Source organism: Poecilia formosa, unplaced genomic scaffold (genome assembly GCF_000485575.1).
Source record: "Poecilia formosa unplaced genomic scaffold, Poecilia_formosa-5.1.2 Scaffold373, whole genome shotgun sequence".
In the NCBI taxonomy this organism is placed as follows: Eukaryota; Metazoa; Chordata; class Actinopteri; order Cyprinodontiformes; family Poeciliidae; genus Poecilia; species Poecilia formosa.
This window is the reverse complement of record NW_006800312.1, coordinates 447941-475647: the sequence shown is the minus strand read 5'-3', so window position 1 is coordinate 475647 and position 27707 is coordinate 447941. Positions and strand designations below refer to the sequence as shown.

General features: G+C 38.8%; 1 protein-coding gene across 2 annotated transcripts in view; it reads left to right on the top strand.

Annotated features, from left to right (window-relative positions):
• Positions 1-27707, top strand: part of LOC103154085 (sodium/calcium exchanger 1-like) — a 103094-nt gene that overhangs the window by 68049 nt on the left and 7338 nt on the right. The window contains exons 12-16 of one of the 2 annotated variants that reach the window (XM_016662424.1): positions 18235-18341; positions 21767-21891; positions 23770-23799; positions 24277-24376; positions 25335-25607. In XM_016662424.1, the coding sequence (XP_016517910.1) occupies positions 18235-18341; positions 21767-21891; positions 23770-23799; positions 24277-24376; positions 25335-25607 (635 nt within the window). The remainder of the gene's footprint in view (positions 1-18234; positions 18342-21766; positions 21892-23769; positions 23800-24276; positions 24377-25334; positions 25608-27707) is intronic. The other variant, XM_016662425.1, reaches the window with a different exon arrangement.

Here is a 27707-nt window from a genome sequence, read left to right as displayed (position 1 = left end):
GTGTCACGTTCATAACAGGTGTTATGTCACGTTCATAACAGGTGTTGTGTCACGTTCATAACAGGTGTTGTGTCACGTTCATAACAGGTGTTGTGTCACGTTCATAACAGGTGTTATGTCCTGTTCATAACAGGTGTTATGTCAATACAAATACAGTCAATAACCAAAATTTCAACACGGATATTTTGAAAGTTTACAAAACAGCTGAGTAAATTAGAGCCTTAGAGTTCATCTGGAAAACTAATTTAGAGGAACATTTTCAAAGTTAGCAAAAGCACTAAAATGCTAAATGAAAAGTTAGCAATTAACGCAGTAGAAAAATGAGCAGAGGTGTGCTTTTACATTTTAAGCAGGGGCTTAAAGAGACAAGCTGAGGAGCATACTGAATACTTGTATATTTCTATATATTAAATCTGAAATAAATCAGAATTATTTCAGATAAATCTGAAATAAACAGAAATGTTTATATTTTCTGTGTATCGAGGGTCAGTTTGCATTTGGAGTTGAGTTTTACTCTCTGATGTCTGGTACCAGACTAACAGCTTGTTGCTTGACAGAAACCATTTTTATCTCCTCCATTTCTCTCGCCTCTCAACCCGAGGATTCCTGCGTCTCTATAAGCAAAGAGTTATTTTTTTCTTCTCTCTTCAACTCATTGTTTGTTGCCTTAGCAACTTTTGATTCCTCCCTTCATTGCTCCACAAAGACGAGGCAACAAAAAATAAAATTATCTGCGTAGGATAAAGGAAGGGCCCTCGTGGTGTACTCATTTGTTTTTCTGCTGTCTCTGCTGGAGGTTTGAATAAGAACTGTGTGATTACGTCCCACATTATTTCTCACCGTGTTTAGCTTTTAGTCTGAAGCATTTGTTGTCAGATTGGTGGTGGGATGCATGTTCATTGTTTGATCTTTAATTAAAAGAGCTGAAAATCTCGAGCCTTAAGGGGGGAAACACACAAAGGCACAACCACGATCCGGTCGAGACAAAGAAAAACGAAGGACAGACAGCCAAGTGACAGAGAGCTGAAGAGAAAATAGGAAAGAAATACAAAGAGGATAAAAAGCACACATCAATCCCTCAGCTCCGTCTTCCTCCTCTCCAGGTCTGAGTGTCTCCCTCCTCCTCCTCGTCTCTCCTAATGTGAGAGCAGTCAACGCTAAGTAGCTTAAGCCAACATCTTTAGCCAGTTTTTAAGCTTTCCCTCCATGTGTGCGAATTCGGCTGTGTCATGTGGAAAAATCGATGTGGCAGCCACTGTCTGCTGTTGGCTGCAGTCACATTTTTCTCCATACTCCTGATTTGACTTCTTGTTCATCACACCCATCCTTATGCTGCTGCGTCCACAGTTTGAACAGTTCTTCAGTGCCGTGTATTGATTTTTCTTTTTTTAAACTGTTGAGGCTTTCCATTGTTGGAAAAAACAACTTTTAAGCTACTTGGGATAAAGCTGTAAATAGCGATATGAGGAGTGAGGAGCACAAAGATTTCTCCCAAGAGCCACAAATAGATCCCAGAAAATTCAGTTTTTGAGAAGCTAGATTGAAGTACAGCATGATCTCCCAACCGTCCCCTGGATTTATAGGTTTTTCCGTCTTCAGTTTCATTCAGAGTGACATTTGAAAAGCCTTAGAGAGTCTTATATTTGACTTGAAACCTCCAGATACGCGATAAATCGATATATCATTTAAAACAAGCTCAATAATTTCCATTTGCATAATTTATCGTTTTTCCATTTTCTCTCTTTCTACCAAAAACTGGATGATAAAATCTTCAGTCTGGTCCTTTGGTCTCAACTACTGCCTATTTTTTAAGGACAGTTTCATGTACAGAGACTTCACGATTCATTTTATTTGTTGTTTTCTTTATTTCTTTTAGACATTTAAAATGTCTTCCAGTCAGTTTTAAATGTTCATTTGAAAGTTTATTGAGTTTCGAGAATGTGTTGTTGAATTATTACGCTTGAAATTGGTCTCAGAGCAACAATATTATCGTTTACCGCGATAACTTCTGGGGGGTGTTTTCTAACAGACCTACATGTGACGCGAGTTTCATGTCACTGGCCCCTTCAGAACAATGTTTACTTGAAAAAACGTTGCCATGTTTGATTCTTCCCATCCCCACTGTGAAATCCTCCCGTTTAGCCTCCCTGTCACTCTCCGTTTCTCCTCTGTGTACTTCTCCGCTCTGCTGGCGACGCTGCAGTCCAACCAATTTCTCCTGCCAAGTCAGCGCGCACTGGCAGCAACACGCCCAGTGGCCGGAGCGGCTCATCCGCAGCCACACACAGCCTGAGCGCGCGCTCTCCACCCGGGGTTTTCTGCCAGCCAAGGCCTGTGATCAAACCCCCGCCGACTGCACACACCTTGTAATCACGGCTCGGAGACCCACCGAGAGCTGCGGCAACAGGCTGCCTCCCCCTTGTCCTTCTGTGCCTCCTTACTTCCCCATCTGCCTCAGGCCTCGCAGTTCCTCTGCCCCCCGCCCCGCCAGGCCCAGACCACATTAAAACTCTCAGCACTGGGTTCACTGACCAACAAGGCCAACGAGGAGCCTCCAGGGTGTGTCAGCTGTGCTGCTACTTTCCTGTTTATTTAGACTGACTGCAACTTTTCTAGTAGCTGTAGAGACACATCAGCAGATTTCAAAAGGTTGTTTCAGTTTATCCACCTCAAATATTTAAAGTGAGAATGTAATAAAAGCTGCAGGAACCTTCATCCTTAGTCATCCACTTATCATAATTGGCCTTTGTGAAGGTTTGGTAAGAATAATAAGTGATTTTTGATTTGATTTATTTATTTCAAATAGGTTTTTAAAAAGAAGAAAAATCATGTGCATTCATAACCAAAAACAAAATAATTTGTTTTTTACTACTTTTCTGTTTGAGAAGGAGTAGGAAGAATTTAACACTTATTTAATCCTTAATCCCTAATCTCAATTTAATGAAATAAATATATTGTTATAATATTCATGTGCCTGTTCAATATACTGGGCTAAAGAGCCAACAAATAAATTATATTACATAATTTGGAACCAACGATGAACATTGAACCAACCATCACATAGTGAAGCACGGTGGTGGCAGCATCAAGCTGTGGTGCTGCTCGTGTTTAGCAGGTCAGAGTTGATGGGAAAATGGATGGAGCAAAATAATTCAACGAGTTTCAAGGTGTTTTTCTCACATTTCCACCGTTTGGTCTTAAAGTCGTGCTATTTGTGATTTGAGGTTCTTTACGTTGAGCTTTACCGGTGTTGGTCCATCAGAACCTTGACCCAAATGATGTGTAGATTATATGCAGACAAACTAAGACCTGGTCCATATGTAGCTGAATATCTGGGAAAACAAACATTTTTATGCTTTTTGGCCTTTAATCCTCATGAAAACATTTATAAAAACTTAGACCAAAGTGAAAGTTTATTTGTGTTCGCATATGAACTTTGAGGTCCTGCGAATTACTCTCCGACACATAATGCGCCGTTATATCCACTTACTTGCTTTGACACAATTCCTCATCAGTATTAACTTATGTTTTATTAGCTTTATATCACACTACACTATTTAAACTTATTTCAACCTCAAAAACTGACTTCCTGGCAACATGTTTGATTCCTAACAGGAAGTAGTTTTGAAGCAACCTGGTTGGCTGACAGGTTTTAGCTCCACTGCCCCTATGCATTTTTGACCTACTATGATTCCTTGAATAGGTTGCAGCAGATCTATATTTTTTGTACAAAATCATTAGATTTTGAGATTTCAGTCTAGTCAGTTCAGACTTTGTGGAGCTCCTTTCATAATGAGATGTTTTAGGGGCTCTTGTCTCTTCAAATCCTAATAAGTTGCTGCTGGCCACGCCCCCCAACTCAACTTTTACACTCACGTGAAAATGGCTGCAAGCAGATGCGCAATTATATAAATATGCATCCTTGAAAAGCAGAAATGGAGTCTCCTGCACAACCAACAAGAATGCAGAAAGTGGTTTCTGGATGCTAAGTCAACAATAAAATATTTGTCTTTTCCAGCAGCCATTGTACAGTGGATAAAGCCGTAAAACCAGATGACCAAATGTGCTGGAACTCAGCTTGGGTTGCTGAATATGACTTAATCTGGAGGGTTTTGAAACAGCTGATTTTCAAGACAACAAAAAACAATAACTTCTTGTCAAAATGCAGCTGGGTGGTTTATTGAAGCATTTGGGTTGTTTTTAAAAGCAGTGGAGACCAAAACGGAAGTAGAATAATGTGCAAATGTGAATTTTGCGTAATACTTTCCCTTGAAAATAACACTCAGGGGTGAAATTGTGTGGATTCATGTGGATGAAAACTTTCCTTAAACCAATACCATGTGTATAATACTTATTAAAACAATGTGGTGGAGATATTTGTTTTATAAAGACCCGACTGAACAACGTCTAAGCTTTACAACATACTTAACATCCCCGTCTCAAAATACCAACAGGAGTTTTACAGACATGCAAAGCTCCATGAAAATGAATGGAGTTCAGGTTAATGAGCACATCCAGCAGCAGCGGCGCCTAAATGAGGCGTTAAGCTGGTGCTGAGCTGCAGACCCGTCATTCAGAACCAGCTCTGGAGTAAATCAGGCCGCCGTCATCAGCAGATCATCTGCAGGGTCACATGTAAGACTCTACTGTGGACCGTTCGGCGGGAACCTGGCGCCCTGGTGGGTTCTGGGTAAACTGGGCTGTGACATGATGAACGCACGGCGCTGTAGGAGAGTGATGAGCCAGCTCCTGACTGCAGCACCTCGGGGTAATCTGGTATGATCCGCGCACACACAGGCACACACAGCCATGTCAGAGTGATTAAATCACTAATGGCTTGTGGAAGAGACGATGTGACTCATGCAGGCTCTTCATCTCCACTTGCATCTCTCACCCTCCTCTTCACCAAACTCTCCACTACTGTCCTTCTTCTTCTCTCCATCTTTCTCTGTTATTCTCTTCTTTCTGCCCTCCTCCGTTCAATTCATCATCCACCTTCTTCTTTATTTGTGCCATCACATTTCCTGTCTATCTACCCCATCATTTCCTGGGATGATATATCGCCCCTCTATATTTCATTGTTCATTCAGCCGTCCCCTTTCACCTCTTCCAAACTCTCTCAGCTTCTTCTCAATTCTTAAAATTTGCCCTTCATCTTTACCACCCCTTACTTTATTATCCTCCTCTTCCCTTCCTGCCTTCTTGCCTGTATTCATCATCGCAGGTGAGCTCGACTCTTCTGCAGTTCCAGGAAAGAAATGGCATTTAGCTAATTTTAGCCAGCTCTTTTAAAAAGGTTACCTGAACCGAACTTCCAACAGAAACTCAAATTTTCCTGCACGGACCTTTACCAGCGCATGTTTGTTCCAGAAATGTCCCAAAAAAAAGGTCAGAAAGTACAATTCTTCTGGTTTTAATGATCATCTAAAGGAAATATCAAGGTGGATATTAGGTGGGAGACAAATTTGATTGAAATAAAAATAGAAAAACTGCTAAAAGCTCCATATAACTGACAGTTAAGTAAAGTATGCATGTTAAAGGAGACATAATTCACATGTTGCACATATTTGTTCACTGCTTCTACAAAACAGCAAAAAATGCTTAAAGAAAAAAAGAAACACCCAGCCGTTTTTAGCAGTAAGTTGATGTTTTTTTGGTGTCTGGAAAACGAGCTATTTCAAAAACTTCCCAATTAAGTCATATTGCGTTACCTATCAATCAATCAATCAATCAAATTTTATTTGTATAGCAGATTTCAGCAGCAAGGCATTTCAAAGTGCTTTATGTAATTAAAATAAAAACAACATGTGACATTGAATAAACAGTGAGAAAGAGAAAGACATTTAGCAACCTAAACTGAGCTCCAGCATGTTTGGTCACCTGGTTTTACCACTGTAAGCGCTTTACAATGGCTGCTGGAAAAGGCAAGTGCTTAGTTGATGACTTACCATCCAGAAACCACTTGCTGCATTCTTGTTGGCTGTGCAGGAGGCTCTACTAATGCTTTTCAAAGACGTACAGTTGAATAATTGCTCATCTGTCTGCTGCCATTTTCATGTGTTTTTTTGATTTATCATTGATTTAGCTGAGCTATTTTTGTCTACAAGATGGAGTAACGATTCAACAAGCTACATCAATGACTTTTAAAAAGAAATACTGCGTGCAAAATTTTAAATTTGAGGTAAAGTTGAAGACTTCGGGAGACTTCCTCCTAAATTATTCCACCCGCTTCGAGCATTGCACCACTACCACTAACAGAGAAATTGCCCCACAGCATGCTGCTGCTGCCACCACCATGCTCTACAGTTAGCACTGTTCAGTTTTCTGAACTAAATGTTCTTGTCGTTGTGGCCAGACATCTCAATATTTGTCTCATTTTCATATTTCATTTAGTTCGTTTGCAGCTGCAAATCTCTGTGAAGTTTAAAATTAAAGTTCAAGGAGCTGATCTTGTAAGAACTAAAAAAGAAATCCTCCAGCATCAAACTGCAGCATTTTGTCTTATAATATTAATGCTATGTTTTATTTTTTTTAAAAACCAGCTTTTAAATTATTAAGACATTCAGATGGGAAACTGTTGGGTCAATTGCATTAACATTCACACACCAGGCAGAACCAGTGTAGCCGGTTCGCGTTTAAAAGCTCTCGTGACGCCCTGCTTATAAACACACCGCTGGCTTCACTGTGAGAGACGGACAACGATGGAGGGACCGGAGGAAGATGAATGAGTTTAAACCTCTGCAGGACGACTGAACAGACAGAAAAGTCGGAGGTGGGGAGAGATGGATGGGCTGCTGGGCAAAGAGACAAGAAGGAGAGGAAAGGGCAGGAACAGGTGGGAAGAAACTGGAGCAAATACCAGCTGGAGGGCGAGGAGGGAAACGACGAGATGTGGGCCACAGTCGCTTAAACCAACTGGTGGCTCCTTGGGTGGTAGCAGAGGGACATGGGAGAGCAGGATGTTTAACTTTTCACCTTGAGATGTAAACATGAGTTCAGCAAGGGATTCTGAAAACCCTTCATGCTCCTGACGTTAACTCAAACTTTGACCCTTTCATGCATAGCAGTCACTGCAGCAGACAGTCATCTAAAAACCGTTCTCCTGTGTTTATGGATTTTTATGTCATGAAAACACACAGATCACTGGCATGGACACTGGTGCATCATACGGTACACTGCCGACTACTGTTTCCTCTCATCCTTCCTTACATTCTTCTATCCTGTCAGTGTTTTTTAAGGTTTCCCTTTTTAAAAATTGTCCATTCATAAATACCTGCTGTAAATTAAAAGCCTGTTTGTGTTTTTAAAAGGTTAAAAACGAGGGAGACATTTTGTATGTGTCTGAACGCTGCATGTTTAGTTTCTGCTTTAAACTGAAGCATCATGGGATGAAACATGAAAACAAACTGATGAATTAATCATACCGCAAGACGCTGAGGGAGCCGTAAGAAGATAAACAACATCTGAGTCGCTCGGTGTCTGAAGTCGCCCAGTTGAAGCTCCTTTAGCCTCTGTGCTGCGACAGCTAGCTAGCGCTCCGTTCAGCCACATCATAAATTCACAATGAGCATTAAAACAAACATGAGAACAAACGAGACGAGAGAAGGAATGGAGGAGAACAGGATGTTCCTATTGATTGTTTGTTTCTTTATGTTTAGCTGCTCTGTAATAACAGTTTATTTAAGAAGAAATATTCTCTCCTGGTTTATTCTACTACCAGGCCTTGGTCATTTTTCCCTCAGTTATTCTCTGTTTCAGCCCACCAGGCTAAGCTACTGATTTTACATGTTTAATGTTTGACTTTATAGTCAGGGTTTAAGTATTTTTAGTAATGTCTTCCAATAACACATGACTAGCTAGTAGTCTTTTTACATTTTCTGTCAACATTAAACATTTTTTTAACTCAAAAACATGGAAGGCTGCTGGAAGGCCACCCTGTAGCTCCCCAACACTGGGCTTATCAGGATTTCTGGTGGAATATTCTTCAAACTGATTTAAAAAAGAACTACAGCGCAATAAGTTGCCCCTCTATCAAACCAAAGGCATGACCCCCTGAGCAGTGAGCCATATTGCTCATATGTTTCATCTGCTGTATGTTAGTTTACATAAACAGTCTGTTTTCTGTCATGCAGCAGATAAAGGAGAAAATTGTGTCGCAGGCTTTGGTTTCATGTTGTGTTTCTGCAGCATTAAAAGTTTAATGGAGATAGAAAGTACAAAGGGAGGCTGATGTTGGAAAGAAAACAATGATGTGGTTTCTACATCAGACATCAATGGTGTTTGTGCACAAAGTGAGACTCTGTCGTTGTTTTAATCGTCTTCACATATCCAGTCTGAGCAGATCAACCACAAAGATTTTTTGTGATGCAGGAAGTATCTCCTGTAGCAGTCAGTATAGCACTGAATCATAATAAGCCTCTGACTGAAGACTGTTGCTGAATGACAGTCTTGTGACTCTTGTGCTCAGTTTCTGGGCAGCAGAGATGATGTTCCATCTTCCTGGATGAAACCATCAGTTGTTGAGAAACACTGCTAATCCACCTCACTTGCTTTTGCCACTCCTTTTTAAATCCCCGTCTGTTCATATACTCAATAATTCAGGCAGAGACAGAGTCGAGCATGTGATCTTTCTTTCACCTTCCACATTTGTGTCCATTATCAAATTGTTTTACTGCTGCCTGATCGGTCCGTTTCCGATTTGTGACACTAATTCTGATACATTTCCGATTCTTTTCAGTCAGAAGAGTCAGGCCACATTTTATCTGACTTTTACATCATAATTCTGCACCAGAAGAAGTCAGACAATGGCTGAAAATTATTATTATTAGCTTAATCAAAATAAAAGAAGTCTGTATCAGTACTGGCTCAAGCTACAGATCCAAACAGACTCTCTGCAGAACCTGCAGTCAATACTCCACAAACAGCCATCAGTTGTGCTTTCTTTCTCTTAGCTCCCTTTGTGTTCTTATGAACTTGTGACGACACGATCAGTTCCGAATCTTTAAAATCAGTCTATAAACGAAGATATTATTATTTCCATAGACAATGCGCTGCTGCTGTGAGTCGTCTACGTTCTTCTTCTGCACGCTGGTGTCTCTTCAGGGAAGTAAGCCGCTCACGAAAAAATGTAAAGAAATCAGACTTCAACAAAAAAATCTGGATTGAGCTTCCAGACCTGCAGTGTGAACGTCGCCTGAGAAAGAAGAGATGTTTTAAACTTCCTTCTTCTCTTTCTGCTCCGAACCCATGAAGCTCCGTTTCAACTCCTCTGGGATTCGGGGTCGTAGGTCAGGCATGATTTGAGATTTTAAGATGCTAATTAGCCACTCCCAGGTGTAAAAACAGCACCTTGTTGCCACGGTTACGCATTGAAACAGTCTGAGTGTAAAAAAAAAAAGCTACAGCAGAAATCCTTCCAGCTGCAGAGCCAGAAGGAATAGTTGTCCAAATACGCAATAATTCAACCCACAACAGAACAAATCAGAACCACACCAGGACACCGGATCACTAGTTAAAAACTATCTAGGTGGTTCAAACACAGCCCTGATGCCTCAAACTGGACCTTCAAACAAAACAAAGAAATAAGTCAATGATCCCGTTTCTCTTTAATGATCGTTTCCTCAAGTTCACGAGCATCAGAGATAAAAACGAGACGTGGGAGGACGCAGCGTTTTCAATTAGGCTGCGGACCCACACAGACGAGCAGCGCTTCCTTTTTATTCTCTCCTGACGAAAACCATAATCACATCAGAGGAATATTTCCTCCAAAACTGGAGCAGAAACAACATCTGCGGATCGCTTCCCTCTGCCTCACCCCCCGTGAACAGTCGCATGTCATGTTTTCCTGCTCGGCGGCTGAACATCGCCGGCCTCGTTCGTGCGGATGAAGCTGATTGGATGTGATGTGCAGAGGAGGGAGAGGTGCGGAGCGGGAAGGAGCTGTGAGGGCGCATGATGAGCAAGGGAGAAATGAAAGCGTATTAGCGCCGCGCCGCCTCGCCTCATTCGGCCGTCGCTTCATGACCGCATGGCTGATATCTGCTCCACTTCCTGTCTGCTGTAAACTTCAGACTCTCAGCATTTCTAATCAAGTTTAATCACTCGGACTTGTTCCTACCTACATCACCGCCTCCCTTCTTCTGTTTTAAATATATTTTCCATACAGCATCTCTTCGCTTTCTCCATAATTTAATCCTCAACACCTTTCTGTCTCAATAAGCAATAAATCAATTAATCCCGTGATAAATTAAAACAAGCTCAATTATTTCCATTTGCATGATTCGTTATTTCCCTCTTTCTACCAAAAACTGGATGATAAAAGTCTTCAGTGCTTTGGTCTCTTCTAGCTCCTTCATAATTCATTTGTTTTATTTATTTTGGGTATTTAAAATGTCTTCTAGTTCCAGTGTTAAACTAGAAGTTAAAGTTTATTGATCTTTGAAAATATGTTCTTGCATTTTTATGCCGTTATTATATTCCTTGAAAAAGGTCTCAAAATGACAATATTATCGTTTATCGCGATAACTTCTGGGACAATTTATCGTCTAGAAAACTTTATTATCGTGACAGGACTCGTCATGACGTTCATTATTCTCTCACCTTTTTCTTTTATTTCGTTTTCTTAGAACAGAAGAAAAGTAACTAATTAGGATCAGAGTTCATAAACTATATTTGTTTTTCTTTACGTTGTTTATTTCTGCTGGTTTTACTTGGTAATAACTGGATCCAAATGTAAACGCGCTGAGATTTCCTCTCTCACCTTTCCTAAACCTCCTTGTCTTTCCTCTGTCTCTCTTTCTCGCCCTCAAACTATCCGTCTCTATTTCCCCGTCCACATCTGAGGTGTAACTTTATTACTCAGCACAGCTGGAGACGACTTATCAGGAGCGCGCATGTGGGTGACAAAGTGTGTGAGTTGTGCAGCTCCTCATTATGGATCCATGATGCCATTAGGAGAGGGAATATCTTCCCCCTTAAGAGCTTTTTATCTCACTCTCTCTCTGCTGGCTTCCCTCCAAAGGTTTTGTTTGTGCTGCTTTCAATCAGAGGATCAGCAGAAACATGGCTGCAGCAGCAAAAGCCTGATTCAGGCCCTCAGCCTCGATCTGAAACTGAAACCGTCCTCACATTACTTAAAAACAGCCATTATTCCTTTTCAGGCTGAAATGTGTCTATTAGAGCCATAGTAGAGAAAAAGGAGGATTTTATTGCAAAAAAATTCACATTTTCTTGAAATTTTTATCTTTTTATTTTCTGATCCTGGAAAGTCAAAAACTTGATAGAAAAAAAAATGAGAAAGGAAATTTCTTAGTTCCTTGAAACTAAGGAACTAAGTTTCAAGGAAGACACAAGTGCCTTGAGTTTGACACGTGTGTCTCAGGTCATTGTGGACGTCTGTCCATCCGGACAGTCTTATTAAATCTCTGTAATCTCCAAACCTAAAAACCTACATTTGCACCTTGCTGACACTTTCCCTTTTAAATACTGTTACATGCGCTTTGTTTTCTAAGATATTTTACTCTTTTTGACTATATTTAGGTCATTTTTACCTTAATAATGACAATAATTTTGATTATGTCCTGGCAGATAAAAACCCTTCACCTGAAAAAGGTCGTGTTTTGTTCCAGTTTTGCTGATCAATTTTTCCACTTCCCATCTCTTCATTATTCACTTTATTAAGGCAGTAAACTAGACGTGCTGCATTGTTTTTGAAGTATTGCTCTTAAATCTTTTTTACAGCCCAGGTTTTCATCAGAAGGAGAATAAAGCAGGCACATAAATCAGCCTTTACTCAAGGAAATTACTGGCTGGTTTTAGCAGCTCCCATAGATGCCCTGTTTGAAAATGCTGTTTCTTATTAACATTTAAAACAACGCGTCTGACGGCTGCAAATCAAAACGCAGAACTGGACCCAGAGGAGCCTGGGAAGGAAAGAGATTAAAGATAAAGACGTAAGGAGAGGTTTCGTCCATTAGGTAATGCAATGAGGTCCCAACTTAATCAAATCAGGCTGTCGCTCAGTCATTCGCTTAGCAACAGACTTTAGCGCAACAATCCAACTACAAGGACAACTTCTCCATTACGCTAAATTAAAAATCCTGTCCGGAGCAGCTAGTGAGCAATACCTTCCTTTGCTCTGGGTTTTTAACTCTATTTCTGGCAGCAGCAGCGGTGTGTTCACCGAACCTGGCGGAGTATGTCGGTGCGTCTGTGTTTGGTGTCAGACTGTTGACAGGCCGAGGCGTTGAGCCTGACAAAAGAACTTTCCAGGGAGCAGATGTCAAAAAGTAACAAGGCAGAAACACGAGGAAGATGAGACGGCGAGAGAGGCGAAGGTAAAGGCTGGAGAGAAGCGAGGATTCTGAGAAATTATTAATGACGAGTGGCTGCGCCGAGCGTTAAGATGCCCCATATTCTCCAAATCGATTGAAAGGCAGCCGACGCTACAAGGCAGAGGCGCTCCTACTGAGGTCAAAGTTCAACTCTTTAAAGACATTTTGTTTTTTTATACAAGATTAGTTTGGATAAATAAATGTTACAACTCTGCAAAATACAAATACTTAAGGAAATTTGAAAATACCACAGGGTAATTATGTGATACAGGAAGACATGATTCTACGAAAGTCCAACATTATTTCTGCTGTTTCTCAAATTTTTGGACCGTTTATCCCTGATTAGTGACTTTATTTGCTGAAACCGGTGAAAACAGCAGTGGTTACAGCAGGGGCGTCAAAAAAAAACCAACCTAAAGTCAAGCTAGTGAAGTGGCCCAATTTAACCGATTTAACCAATTAACCGTTAACTTAATTACCACAATCGATTCATCACAGTTAATCGTTTCAAAGCTGTGCAGAATATGCACTTAGTGGCCACTTTATTAGCTGCCTCTTGTCATTTCTTGTTGCCTTTAAAAACGTCCGTATCGCTTCATGAAATAGATTCGTTGAAAACAGTCTGGTGCTGCTGCACCTCCATGATGTACTGGATCGCTAAAAACGAACTGCAGCAGAGCCTTTCTGGTGCGATTTAAACAAATGACCTGACAGCTCTGGAAGCCAATAGACTGGAGCAAGAAAAAGAGACGTTGGCGTCAGCAGCAGTGGTTGGACCGCTGCGAGTTTTCTGTGCAGAAGATCATGTTTTAAAGTGACCGAGAAGGGATTTCTGCTGATTCTGCATCGCTTGGTTATAAAATAAATATATTTTCTGAGATTTATTTTAAGAATAAATCTGGAAGACATTGATTGTACTGTCCAAAACAAACCGAATCTTCTCAACCTTCCAGTAAACCAAAGGTTTTGATGCTAAACCGTTATTTAGGTACTTAATAAGATGATGCATCAACAGTATTTTAAAGGACATTTCAGTAAAATTTCTCTGCTCAAACGGCTCTGGTGTCACGCCTCTCCATGTCTGAGATCAACCATAATCCTCAGTGGTGATAGTGAGGAGATAATCTGTAAATCCCTCAAATCCTACATTCTGAATAATTCCTGGAAGCGCTGTGAGCGATCGACATATTATTTTCCAACGCCTCAATAAAAATGGGACACACTGACCAATTAGTTCATGAACCCAGAAGTCATCTGTACTTTAATTTTAAAACTGCTCCCGCTTGAATTCAGTAGCGTTTGTCAATAATTGGCAAGAAAAGCCCAGAAAAAGCTCAAACAAATAAAAACATTTTATATTCTCGACCTTTACTCCAGGAACGACGAGTTAAAACTAAAACCAGCAGCTGCTTCTGTTCAGGCTCACAGCAGATTAAAACACAAATACGGGTAGTGACTAGTTACTCAATTACATTTACTTTAGTAACTTTTGTATTTTTACTACACTATACTTTCCACTTTTACTTGAGTAATTTTATCATGAAGTATTTCTACTCTTACTTGAATAAAATTTCTGTTTTAACCAAAACGTCACCAGAAACAGACACACAGCTGCAGTTTTGGCTAAAATTTCATGAGTTTTTTATTTAAAGAAACTCATTTGGAAAAATTTTGTTTTGCCCGATTTTGTTCTTTTTTGTTACTTAATTGGATTATTGTGATTTTCGTCCTTAAAATGCCAAAATTTCCACTTAACTATATATTTTGGTCCGTCTAATTATGTAATTTTTAATTATTGAACGATTGATAATTTGATCAGTTACTCAATACTTTTTTACTCTTACATGAGTATCATTTTCAGCTACTCTACTCAGCTCTGTTAAATGAAAGGTTGAACTTTCTGCTCATGTTTAGAAGCATAATTAAATATTTAATGTTTTCACCGACATGTCGGAGTTTCCCCAGCCATTCTTGGACCAGATTAAATTGGATTCAATTGGAGTTTTGCCCAGGCAGCCATTTAACCCAGCAGTCCACATCGACATCCACGTCGACGACGCTGAACCGTTTATGTTGCACGTGCATCATTAACAGTGGTGCTGCTTATAAAATGCATGCATGTGTGTATTTATTTCTGCAAAGTAAAGAGCAGAGAAGTGGGAATAGACGTAAACAAGCGCTTCCTGCATATATATTTGTGTGTTTTGTATGCAGTTTGCTCCGCTGGGTGAATAATGTTTGTAATCGTCCAGGTGTTGAGTGGGAGCCGTGTTTTCATGCTTACCTGCTTGTGTGCTGTAAGCTGAACTGTTTGTATGTAGATGTTCAGGTCACCGTGCAGCGACAGCTGCCTGCTCATATAAACACGAAAATGAAGTAAATACAGGGAAGTTTGTGCATTCATGCTGTTATATAATTTGTTTTGCAGTCACCGTGTGTCATATTGAGGACAAGCTTGGGTGTTGGACGACTTGGGGTAAAATAAGGAAACCCTGGTCTGGTTATAAGGATTGATGGGTTTTGATGGGTTTTGAGGTTTTGACTCTTAGCTGTAACAGATATCGCTCAGATTAAAGATCCAATCAATGAATTATGAAGTGAATGTCCTGAGAAAAACATTGTTTGTTTGTTTGTTTGTTTGTCCCCCTGAATGAGCTCGGTGTGTACTGAGTCGTAACGCTCATATCTCAGCAGAAACGGCGTTTTAGTCATGCTCGTTTTCAGGCGTCTTTGTTCACTTCCTGTCTCTCAATATCTGCTTTATGTTTTACTAAAAATATTATTTAAAAATAATAAAGTTCAGTTAGTATCTCTCCTGTTTTCTTCAAATCATACTTCTGGATAATTGCTCATAAATCTTCATCAGTGTGTATTCTAGACACATTTCCCTGGTAGAGAAGAAAATATTGGAAACAGTATGAAATCAAAAATGCACAGTAACCTATAATTAAGTGTCCTAAAAAGTGCCATTTAAGTTTGATATATTTTTATTATGCAATGCATCCAGTTAATGCAATAAAATCAACTTTTGATCAAATTACTTCAACAGCAGCATAACCTACACAGGAAATGAAGCTAAAGTGAAAACTTTGGATTTATGAATTTTAGACATACCTGATTTATCAATTAAATCACATTCAATAAATACAACTATTTCCCCCCCAATGTTGGATTAATGTGTCTCTAGTGAAAAATGTAAAGCTGAGATAATTAAATGCATCAGTTTTTATAAAAGTCATCTTATAAAAGATTTCAAGACGATTTCATCCTCCACATACTTTAGTAGCTCAGGCTAACTAGCTAATTAAGCTAGCAAGAAACTAAAGTCAAAACTTTGATTAGCACAAAAAAAGCCACAGGTTTATCATAGAATGTATTTATTGTTGTTTAAATATATGGTTTTGTTTACAAAGAAAGGCTAGTGCTTCTTTGTAATGAATGTGGAATAGTGCTGTTTGCTAGCTGAAGCTAACTGCCGAATTAAGCTAGCATTAGCTTAAAGTCAAAAGTAATCAGTGACAGCTTTTTAGCTACATGTTTTATTTCAGATAAGGTTTTTTTATCATTCAAATAATCAGCAGAACCGAGCCACAAAACATTCAGAGATTTCCAAACAAACTTTAACAAACTGTAATAGATTTGGACTTTAAAAGTCAGGAGAACAGAATGAGAGTTGGTCGACTCCTAGAAAAACCTGACTTCAGAAAGATTCAAATAGTTAACAGGACCCAGTCGGTGTTTCTCGTGTTTCTTACTTTATATTCCACTTTTCAGAAACGCCATAAACCAATTTTCAAGTTTTGCACCAAGACTTTCTCACCAGACTCAATCAGTTTAATCCTTTTCAAACTGCAACATAATTTATCACAGGAAGCTATAAACAAAAACCAGTCCAGTGCTAATCTAATTACATCCAGTCTCCAGAATGCAATCAATTCTGAATACAAAAGTGAAAAATCTGATTCCATAATTTTTAAATTGACATTTAGTAAAAGCTATTTCTCCACTGAAGTCAGTCAGTGGATTTCATTAAATATTCATTTTTTCATTTTTATTCGTCCTTCAAACTTTTTTTCCTGTCTGCAGAATAATAAAATTATGAAGTCACTCAATATTAATTGTAAAGCAACTAAATATTGCATTTATAAACTCTTATACCAAACTTTTGCTAAGCACCGATAGATTTTTTCCATACAAAATGTACATCACATCGTATGATGAGGTATAGAGTTTCACTAGATTTATTACCGTTTATTTTTATTATGATTCATAATTACAGCTGCAGCTAATAAAAAACAACAGTTATGGTTCTGAGAGAGTTAGAACGTTACATATGACAAATGAAGGGATTCTTAAAACAGACCAATATGCAGTAAATATTTTTTTATTGATTTTTTTCAGTAAAAACATCTCTGGACGTATTTTATTTTACCTTTGTTGAAACTTGGTTATAAAAAGGCAAATGCTTTGTAAGAAAATTATGTTGGTAATAATTTTACCCTGTTTACAAATTAAATCTCTTTAAATGCATCCATGGGTCAAATTTGTATCATTTTTTAAGTGCAGTTGGGGGCCGCAAAAAAATCAGTCCAAAGGCCACAACTGGCCCCCAGGCCACACTTTGGACACCCCTTTTTTACATCAACTACGAGATATTTGTAGTCTTTTATTTAAAGTATTCAGAAGTTTTCCCAGCTTCGTTGAGATGGTTTTTTCGTCTCTAGACTCTTTTCCCTGTCCCAACCAAAGCCTCTTTAGAGCTTTAGAGTGAAGATGTCAGGAAACTGTCTGGTGGAGGGAAACAGACAGAAATGACCCTGCAGGATCTAAAAAGTGAAAAAAAGATGTCAAATATATTCATTTTAAACAAATGAATAATGAATTGTAACAGCTCTTAAATTATTTTCTATTCTGATGTAAGAGTCCTTTCACTGTGAGCATAAAGACTTTGGACTGTCGCAAAATGCAAAACATTGATTAATTGCATGATTAATTAAAATGAGCTTAATGATTTCCATCATTTTGATCATTAATCATTTTTGAAGACCCATTTTGTTTACAGAAACATCATAATCCATTTTATTTATGGTTTTGATTGTGTGTGGGTTTTTATTTACATTTTATTTGTTGTTTTTTGTGTTTTATGTTGGAATGTCTTCCAGCTCCACTGTGTAGAGAGAAAACTTGCATCGTTATGCCTTTAGCAATAGATTATATGAAAATGGTCTCAAAATACAACAATATTATCGTTTATTGCAATAACTTCTGGGGCAATTTATCATCCAGCAAAATTTGTTACAGTGGCAGATTTAGTTGTGGCTTTTTCACTTTGTTGGCCCTTCAGGGCTTCCGTAAAACCAAACATTTGGGGTTTTTCTTCATCCATATTTCAGTAAAGATCCCATTTACGTCTCACCAGCTGGGATATTGCTGCCGCTGTGGTTGGAGCCACTTTTTTGCTCATCTTCACAGCTCTCTCTTTTTTCCCCACTCTACTTGTTAAGGTTGGGTTTCTGCACACGTTTTTCCCAAAGTTCTTTGCGCTGCATTTTAGTCTTGGCCTCAGGGTGACTCTAATTGAAAGCACATCACAATGGCTGCTGAGCTGAGCATCGCCATGCACCACAGCTTCAGAAAATAATCTTTCAGGACCCGGGAGTCAGATATTAGCATACTCAGTACACAGTATCGAACTGTCAACATGAACCTGAGCCTTCAGTCTTTTCTGTAAAGCGACCTAATGGCTGCTAAACTAGAGAAAATTAGATTATATTCTTAATTATTACTTAAAGTTGTGTGATCTGAAGAGACCTCTGGCTGCTTCTTAACTTCTTCTAATGATGCTGAGGGCATTATTAACATGCATTCACTGAACGTGCTTTTTCTGTCCTCTCATTAACAGGAAGGTCATTGAGGTGAAAATTATTGACGATGAAGAGTATGAGAAGAACAAAACCTTCACCATTGAGCTTGGAGAGCCGGTTCTGCTGGAGATAGGACAGAAACATGGTGGGTCTTCTTCTCTGCCTGCTTTATACTGAAATAATAAAAGTGTTTTTTAAGCATAGAGCAAATTTATCACTTAGAAACCCAGTCCTTTATTGATTATCTGAACTCTGATTAATTTTGGAAACTGTGTTTTAACGCATGGCAGAGATGGATTGGACAAGATTTAACAACATTTTTAAATAAAGAGGGGAATTCACAAACTAATGCAATCTCCTCAAATTTAATCTCCTCCAATTTAATTGTTTTAGTGTCCAATTGTGTTTTTTCCTGCACTGGATTCACAAAGCAAATATCACTAAATATACACAGACTCAAACATCCTGACCAAGTCAACCACATGCAGGCAGTTTTAATTTGTGAAAGACATAAAATAATTATTTTTCACTGTAATTAATTTATCTACAGATGAGAGACAAGTTAAAAATGTTAGATGTGTTCCGATGAACCTTTATTAGTTTCAAAGGTTGTAATTTCAAAATGCAACCATTAGCAAATATTAAACATACTTTTTCACTAAGCCTATATTTCTGTAATAATTTTTATTTTTATTTAGTCTGATGCAACTAAATCAAGTCTAAATGATTAATTTAAAAGCATCATTGTAGATTTGCCGTCTAGTTTATGTTACGTGTACCCACATTCAGCTAATTGGTCCTCGGAGGTTTTCATAAAACTTCTTCCATTCGGTGCATTATTGAGCCTGTAGACCTGATTGTGAAAAGAAGGCTGCTTCCTAAAATGTACTTTTATTTACCTTGTAAGAGTTTATTACGGTATAGTAATATCACTGACAAAACTATCAGCTTTCATAAAACATGTTTTTGGCCATAAAACATCACTTTAAGCTAATGCTACACATGCTGCAGATGTAGGGAAGTTAAATTACTGATGTAAAATGTTTAGCTCAGACACAAAAAAATTTATTTTCATGCCAATTGTCAGTAAACATGCTGTAAAGGTTTCAATTAATTTATGTGTTTAATCACAAATATTGTGGATGTAGGGAAGTTAAATTACTGATATAAAATTCATCATTCATTTAGCTCAGACACAAGAAAAGCTGATTTTGATGCTAATTATTGTGGGTAAACATGCAGCAAAAGATTGAACTAATTGACGTGTTTAATCACAATCAGCAGATATTTTTGCGCTGACAGAGGGGAATGTAGAAAGTGCAAATAATAATCATAAAAACATTTTCTTACCAGAGAAACCTGATGCTGAACACATACCCAAGATGCTCACTCCATCATATTTCTATGTTTCCAGTAAGAACCACACATTATTTCAAAATATTAATGTTAGAAAGGTGTCGTTTTGCTTCTGTTGGTCCAAACAGCACATTGTTAAAGTTTTATTTAATTAAGCTGCTTTGAGAAACAATAAGAAGTTAGATTATGACACATTAAGATTATTTTTAACTTTCTGGCTCTAAAATGAGTGGAAATGTAGTTTTTATGCTCTACACTTGGCACCACTATATCTTTAAAATATTTCCAGTTGAGTTTTACACGTAGCATCAATTAAGCTCACCACAGAGTGAGCATGGCGGTAGAGTCTTCCTCTGGTGGATTACAGGTTCACAGTCAAGATGTTGGACAAGAAGGAGCAACAGCCTGGGGCGCGTTTCATTACAGGGGAATATAATTAGCTTTACAACACGGTTAAAGAACACGCAGTCTGACATTTAAACACGCCACACGCTTACTGTAACACATGCTCCGCTTTTCAATTAGAGCAGGAAGACACAGATAGCAGCTCCGGCAGCGATTGTGCAGCCTGAGCGAGGACACGGGCGTCGTGAAGGAGTCGAGCGGCTAACGATGCGACAGGTGGTAACGAGGTGATAGGAAGGTTGGAGAGTGCTGAAAGTGTGCGTCCATTTGTTTCTGAAGTGAAAAGCCTTCCTGAACAGCCTGGGTTCCCCATGAGGGATATGACAGCCAATAATAAAACTCATCTTCCCTCTGCAGACTTCATGCTTTTCAGTGATAATTCCCACTGCAGCGAATAAATTAAGGATGGTGAAAAGGCTGAATAATACATGAAACGTCTTCAGCTGCTGCGTAAAATCGGACAAATCGCAAGAATATTTGACAAGACAGCAAAGCAGAGCTTGACAGTTTAATGCCAATCAGTAGCTTGACTAACTTGCTGGTTTTTGGAAATAGTTTCTCAGTTGTCTAGGATATTTTTTGCCCAGTAATGAAATGTTCAGAAAGGAAACTAATAACAGAGAAAGACACCTTGTGGTATCATGAGGTTTGCATGATTTAGGACAGGGGTTCCCACACAGCATAAGCTTCTGGTCAGAGAAAAACACCTTTTGCAAAAAACCCAACACTATGTGACAAAATATGTAAAGAAACATTGACTCATGGGGGGAAAAAAATTCAATAATTATTACATAAATTTAGCGTAAATGATGCCTCATACTGTCTGATTTTAATTTCCTGTGAATTTTTAAAGGTTTTTTTTTTTGTTTTTTTTGTTTTTTTTTTTGGAGCTGTGTCCTCCACAGCAGGGCTACTGAACCGTTCCTTCGGTCGTTTTCTTGTCAAAAATGTTTTCAGGTTCAGGTTTACTTAAGTCACAGCATGCATATATGTGTAAGAGTTTTATTTTAACAATATTATAAATGTGAAGTTTGTCAAAATTTTATTCTTTGAATTTATTTTGTTTAGTCAAGTTTTTTCTTGTTGACTAAAGAAAAAACTTTAGTCAACAACAAAACGCCAATAAATAAGACATTTAGTGGTGTATTAAGCTCTGTTACTGCTCCTGGCAGTTGGTGGTTACCATAGCAACCAGTAACTGACAGCTCCTCCCCCTTTTTTCTGTTGCTGTTGGTAACAGAAGCTTCTGGACTAAAGTTGACCACCAACTTGATTTCTTCTTTTCTTAGAATAAGTACAGTGAACCTGAGTGAGTCTGTTGTGAAGCAGTCGACCTGAGACGAACATAGAAGGGCTACATCTGTATAAAAAAAGACATCAAGTCTAAGAAACGTTTAAAAAAAGAGGGAGACAACACAATATGCCAGAACAACATCAAATATAAGTCCATTCATGATAGGAAGAGTTCCTGCACTGTATTACTACCAACATCTGTAACATATGGATTAATAAAAATAGAAATCTGCCAATTATCCCCAACAATCAGATGTGAATCCATCTACCTTGTCCTGGATTAAAAGGAGAAATCACTGCATCTTCCATTTCATGCTAACTAGTGATGCTAGCTTGAGGTACAAAGCATCTTCATAAATTTGACTGGCAGCCAATCAGAGAGATGAGCATGGCAAATAAACTACTTTAACTTATATTTTATCATAAAGACTGAAAAACATTACATTTTATAATGAAAATATAATTTTAAAATTATGTTTTGACTGCTGCTGACCTATGACCCCGCTGATCACCCAGGTGACTCCAACGAGAACAAACCGCTGGTGGGAGCGGAGGAGGAAGAGGTGGCCAAGATGGGCTGCCCCAGTCTGGGTGAACACACCCAACTGGAGGTGATCATCGAGGAGTCCTACGAGTTTAAGGTGAGTGTGCACTGGGATTAGCCTTTATAGCCAAAATATGCAGGACAGTGTAAAAGTATTCAAGCTGCTTCGACTTAATGTGACTTAACAACACAAAGTCCTGCAACATGGTGAAGTGGAAGAGGAGAGAGTGAGCATCCAGTTGCTCTGTGAAGACTTCAGCGGTTTGTCAGGATATTAGAGAATAAGGAAGAGCAATATTTATATTGTGCAACATAAAACAATATATCAATATTTTAGCATCTGTTTGAGCCATTATTTTTGATCATTTAAACTGCAAAACGGTCATTCAGATCAGGGCTGAAATGATTAAACGCATTACCGTATTGTACGCACTATAAGGCACACTGTTAACAAACGGTCTATTTTAGATATTTTTTCATATATAAAATTAACCGAAACAGCCATAAGTCATTCAAAGAACAGTACGTATTTCTCGACGACGCTCCTGGCTACTGTAGCCGTAATGTAGCTAAGACATTTTGACAGAGCGCTGTGAGCGTCGCGTACCACACAAAATTACTTTGAGGTCAGTATGCACAACCTGAATGATTCCTTATTGATTCACTAGAGGGCGCTGTTTTACTCCAAAAGAAAATACAAGGCGCTACGTCGTTTTTTGATCAAATTAAACGCTTTTAAGTCCGGATGATTTCTCAGTTACTGTAATAATTGTACATTAAATTAATCATTAACTGGAGTATACAGACTCTAAAAAGGTGATTTTGTGAAAGAACAATTCATTCAGAGCAGTAATTAAGCAAAAATGGTACAAAAATATAAACATAAGATTTATAAAGAACACTTTGTAAATATGTTCTACCTAGAACTCATCAAGTTGCAGTTTTAGCTTCACCTGGTTCAAATTCTTAAAAAATAAAATGTATTAAGCACCTTTTTCTATCCAATTATTGATTGGTAATCCAAAAAACAAAAAAAAAGTCAACATTTATCATTTGCTACAAATGAGCAAGTGTTTACTAAAGCAATGCTCCATTTTAGGCAATGTCTTAATTAAAAAGATGACTTGTGTGTTTTAATGCATTTCTAATATAGGAAGGGCATACATGAAAAATCTGAAATGTGCAAATTGAAATCAACTAAAAGGAGTGTGAACAAACCTTTTAGTGTCTCTAAGTGCAAAGAAGTTGGAGACAAACTGAGTTTTAGGTGCAGTGAAAACTCCAACTCAGGGAGGATGAATACAAAACCACTTCATCTTCAGATTATTTATCCAAATAGATTGAAAAACTGGTTTTATTTTCCTTCCAATTCAGAAATATGCACCACTTTGTGTTGCTCTGTGACATGAAATCCCAATTAAAAACATTAGATTGTGTGAAAATGTGCTAAAATTATGCGGTGTGAATACTTTTTCAAAGACTGTAGATAGATGATAGTAAAAGATTTGATTGTCAATCTCATAAATCTCGGCTTGTTGGCATGTAATGGACCATGCAAAGTAATCCTCTCTCCTGAGATGTTATTAGATCAGACTTCCAAAAGGCTTAAAAACCTTATTAATCTTTTTTTTCTGCAAGATATCAGACTCTGAAAAGTTGCTGGTCGCTCACTGATCCAGGACATAAAAACCTGCCAGCTTTCCGCTCAGTTTCATACATATTTCACCTTTCTGGATGTAATTAGTTCAGAGACGGCCCAATGGTTAAATAATCAAAGCATGGATCATTACAAGTGGCATTTCTTGCAAGCAGCTCATTGTCACCGTTTTTCACTGTGTTGCTCCGTTTTCCACCATTTTGTTTGATTCTGATGTGACAAATCATTTGTGTACTTTCGTTCACTCATTTATTGTGCCTCATTTGTCCATTTCTGTTGTGTGTGTGTGTGCGCGCGTGTGTGTTTATGCATGTGTAGAAAGCAGTAAATACTCTTCTTACTGATAAGGTACCTCTCTCTCGTGCATGCAGTGCTCGTTCTTCACTTGCTTGTTGTCTTTCATATTTTCCCTACAAAACACAAAGTGATTAATTTCAGATTTTTCTTACTTATATCAACAAACATGTTTTACTTTCAATGCTCCCTTAAACACATGCAGTAAATCCTGCAGGATTTGACTGAATCAGGATATTTTACTTTCCCATTTTCCCAGCTGCTGTTATCTTTCAGCCCAGAAGAAAAGCCTAGCGGCATGTTTCTCGATTTCTAAAACATGGCATGTGTTAATTAACACATCTTGCACCTCAACATCTCATCAGTGTCTAAATATACTTCTGCCACTTGGATTGTGAATTTCAGGACTTGAAAACAATATTTTTCTCTTTGTGTGTGGCTGCGGGTGAATCAACAACTTGGGGTTGTGTCTTTCTTGCTCCATTTGGTGTGTGTGCTCTTGCATGTGTGCTCCTGTGTGTGTGGATGCAGAACACAGTAGATAAGTTGATCAAGAAGACGAACCTGGCCCTGGTGGTGGGAAGCAGCAGCTGGAGGGAGCAGTTTGTCAGCGCCGTTACTGTAAGCGCAGGTAATACTCACCGACTACAGACACATTCAGTTAATTACTACGCAAAAGCCCATTTATTTTAGGAAGTTTATCACCAAGTGAAACACATAATATAAACACTTTTGGATTAACTTCTAAGATTTTGTCCTTATTACATTTTCTGGTCCAGTTTCATTCAGATTGAGTAGCTGGTTTTCCTCTAAGCATTTAAATTACGGCTCATCTACCCAAAATTCTTACACATTTTGTCTCCAATACAGGAAATTTCTTCCTTGAAAAGAAACTTAACCCCAAATCAACTTTGTTTTTATAGAGAAACTGTGTAAGTCGGTTCTTAAATGCATAGAGTATATTAGCAGCTAGTTAGTGGTAGCATCAACCGCCTCCAGACTTTTGTAAAGTATCTACAAGATTAAACTCGATTAAATAGTCCGGACACGACAAAATTTAAGACCAGTGTTTAAGGCAAACATATTTTATTTGATAAATGTTAGTTATTTTATTGCCTTAATTTCAGGTAGATGAATTTAGAGGAATAATGACTGCAAGGAAACTGTGGTGTGCTTCCTCAGATTTAGATGAGTTGGATAATAATCCTCTTTTGCTACTGCTGTATCTGCTAAAGTAGGCCAGATTATGCTACTGTATGCTAGTTTATTTTAGCTCGTTGGAGCTAGTGCTGCTGCTAAAACTTCAAGGTCAAAGTGAACCAGTTAATTATACCTGAACTCTAAATAAGAGCACCAGGTGGTGGCATAGTTAGGATCGAATAAGGAAATGCAAGTCTAACTGGGCTACCAACTACAGCTGGAGTATTGGTATTAAAGTAAGCTAAACTAAGCTAATTTCAAAAACTAAAATAATATGGTCAGTGTTACTGAGTAACCTACAGTTAAAAAGGTTTATTGGCTGTAATTTCACTGTTATAGGAATTTTAGTTCATGTCTGACTTGTATTTAATCTCCTGCTTCCCCTGAAGGAGATGATGACGAGGAGGAGAGTGGCGAAGAGCGGCTACCCTCCTGCTTCGACTACATCATGCACTTCCTCACCGTGTTCTGGAAGGTTCTGTTTGCCTTTGTCCCACCCACGGAGTACTGGAACGGCTGGGCCTGCTTCTTCGTCTCCATTTCACTGATCGGCGTCCTCACTGCCGTCACCGGGGATCTGGCATCGCACTTCGGCTGCACGGTAGGACTGAAGGACTCCGTGACGGCCGTGGTGTTCGTGGCTTTGGGGACATCGGTACCAGGTGAGGCAGAATGGCATCGCTGTTTTCATTCAGTGTTTGGAACCTCCTACATTTTTGTTTTAGTGGTATTAATTAATGAATAACCCTAGTTATTCTCAAAGTTCTGTCTTCCTTAACTTAGTATTTATGCAAAGATCTTTTGGTGCTGGAAGTGCAGAGGTGAAGTTGTACTTTTCGACAAAGAAAAATTAATTTGAAACTTTCCAAATCTAAATGTTTATTTCTTTTATGGTGTTTTCACACCTGAGCGACTCAATTCTATTGGGGACCAAAGTTGCAACTCTACAGTGTGCCAAACAATCCAAACCCTGTAAATCAATAGTTCCCCTCCTCGCCTGTAGAGGCGCTGCAACAAGAGCCACCAAAGAAAACTACACAAAAACCTCAGAAGAAGACAACTTAATTCTTCAAAAGCATAAACAAAAATGCAGTACCACCAGATTTTAGTGGTTGTAGGATTTTCCTTCTGTCTTTGGCAAAAGTCCACAAGTCATTTCTGCTGCTAGCGCTAGACTCTTGCATTTGTTTCAGCTGTATTTACCCAGAATACCCTGCACTATAGTCCGCTTCCTGCTTTTGGAGTGTTTGGTCCGCTTAACGTTCACATATATATTCAAGCCGCACCAAAGTTCACTTCAACCAAACAGAGACCATTTAGGAGGAACAGAGTTCAATTACGCATTTCCACCTCCCCAAATGAACCGGACTTTCTAGACAAACAAACTAGAGTTTGATTAAAGCGAACTAAACAAGGTTGGTGTGAATGCAGCCTTATCATCTCAAATAAAGAGAATAAGTAAATTCAGTAAAATACAGAAGAACTGGACCAGCTGTACCTTCTACGTATGAAAGAAAACAACTTCCAACCACATTCTTGCATTGATCCGTTGAGTCCGTAACCTCATAAAATGACTATGGCGTTAAGGAAGGAATTATTTTAGATTAAGTCAACAAAAGAACATATCTCAATGGCAGCATCAGAACCGTTGATAATCGACAACTAAGTCCAAAATTATTCAAACCTGACAATTCACTAAGATAATAATCTATTGTTACTTCAGACTGGCTGTGGTGCCCCGAAATGTTACTACTTTAAGGGTATTTAGTTAATAGAGACTGTATAAATATAACTTAGTACTTAGAGAAACAGGAGGTGTAACACAGGAATAAAGGTAAAAATGGATTTTTGTGACATTTTGTTCAGTGTTTCTCCTTCTCACTCAGCATTGTTGCTCTGTTTAAACAGACACCTCTGAGTTCTGCGTTTCTTCCAAAGTTTACCTGAGACAGACGCGCCAAATGAAAGAAGTGCCCGTCGTTCCAGCTGCCCGAACAGGGAGGCTGAAAATCCAATCTGAGTTGTAAAAAGCAGACTCCATCTCAGCCTTCAGCCTGAGCCAGTCTCCACCCGGAGGGGACTGCTCGTCCCCAGGCTTTAATTCAATTCCCTACCTCATTGCTCTCGCCAGCGAGTTTATTGTTGCTGCGCCGTATGAGTTATAGAAATAGCTCAAGCGGTGCTCTTCCAGGTGGCAGCTTTGATGGCGTGCAAGGGAGGTTTCTGAGAAGTCATATCCAAGTGAGCTGCTTCGACAGCCGTGCTGGGACTGGAGACGTAAACACGGATTTGCATCTTTGCTCGCAAAAAAATAAAATAAAATAAACCAGTAATGGTGATTAATTTACCCTCTAAATCTTCTTTTTTCTGCTTTGTCTTACATGCAGGATCGCTCTTGCATATTCGGTCTTTCCTTAGCTTCTGTTCTTGCCCTGATGCCCCATCTGGAGCAGTTTGTTATTGTGACATGCTTTCTCCTGTCTCCTTCCTTTCCCTTTATTGGGTGTTGTGTATCTGCTATTGGTTCATCCATCATTTTGACCTGTGGGCTGCAGAACTCTGCTTGAAAAAGGTGATTATAGCTTCCAGTGGGAGAGTTTGCTGCCGTGCTCAGGGTTGTAATCTTCCTCAACACTCATCCTCTCAACGTTTTTAGCCCTGAACTCTTCATAAGGCATTATTACCCTGGATCATTATTATGCTCAGCAATTATGAGGAACATTTACTGTAAATTTGCCAGTTCAGGGAATGATGGAGCAGTT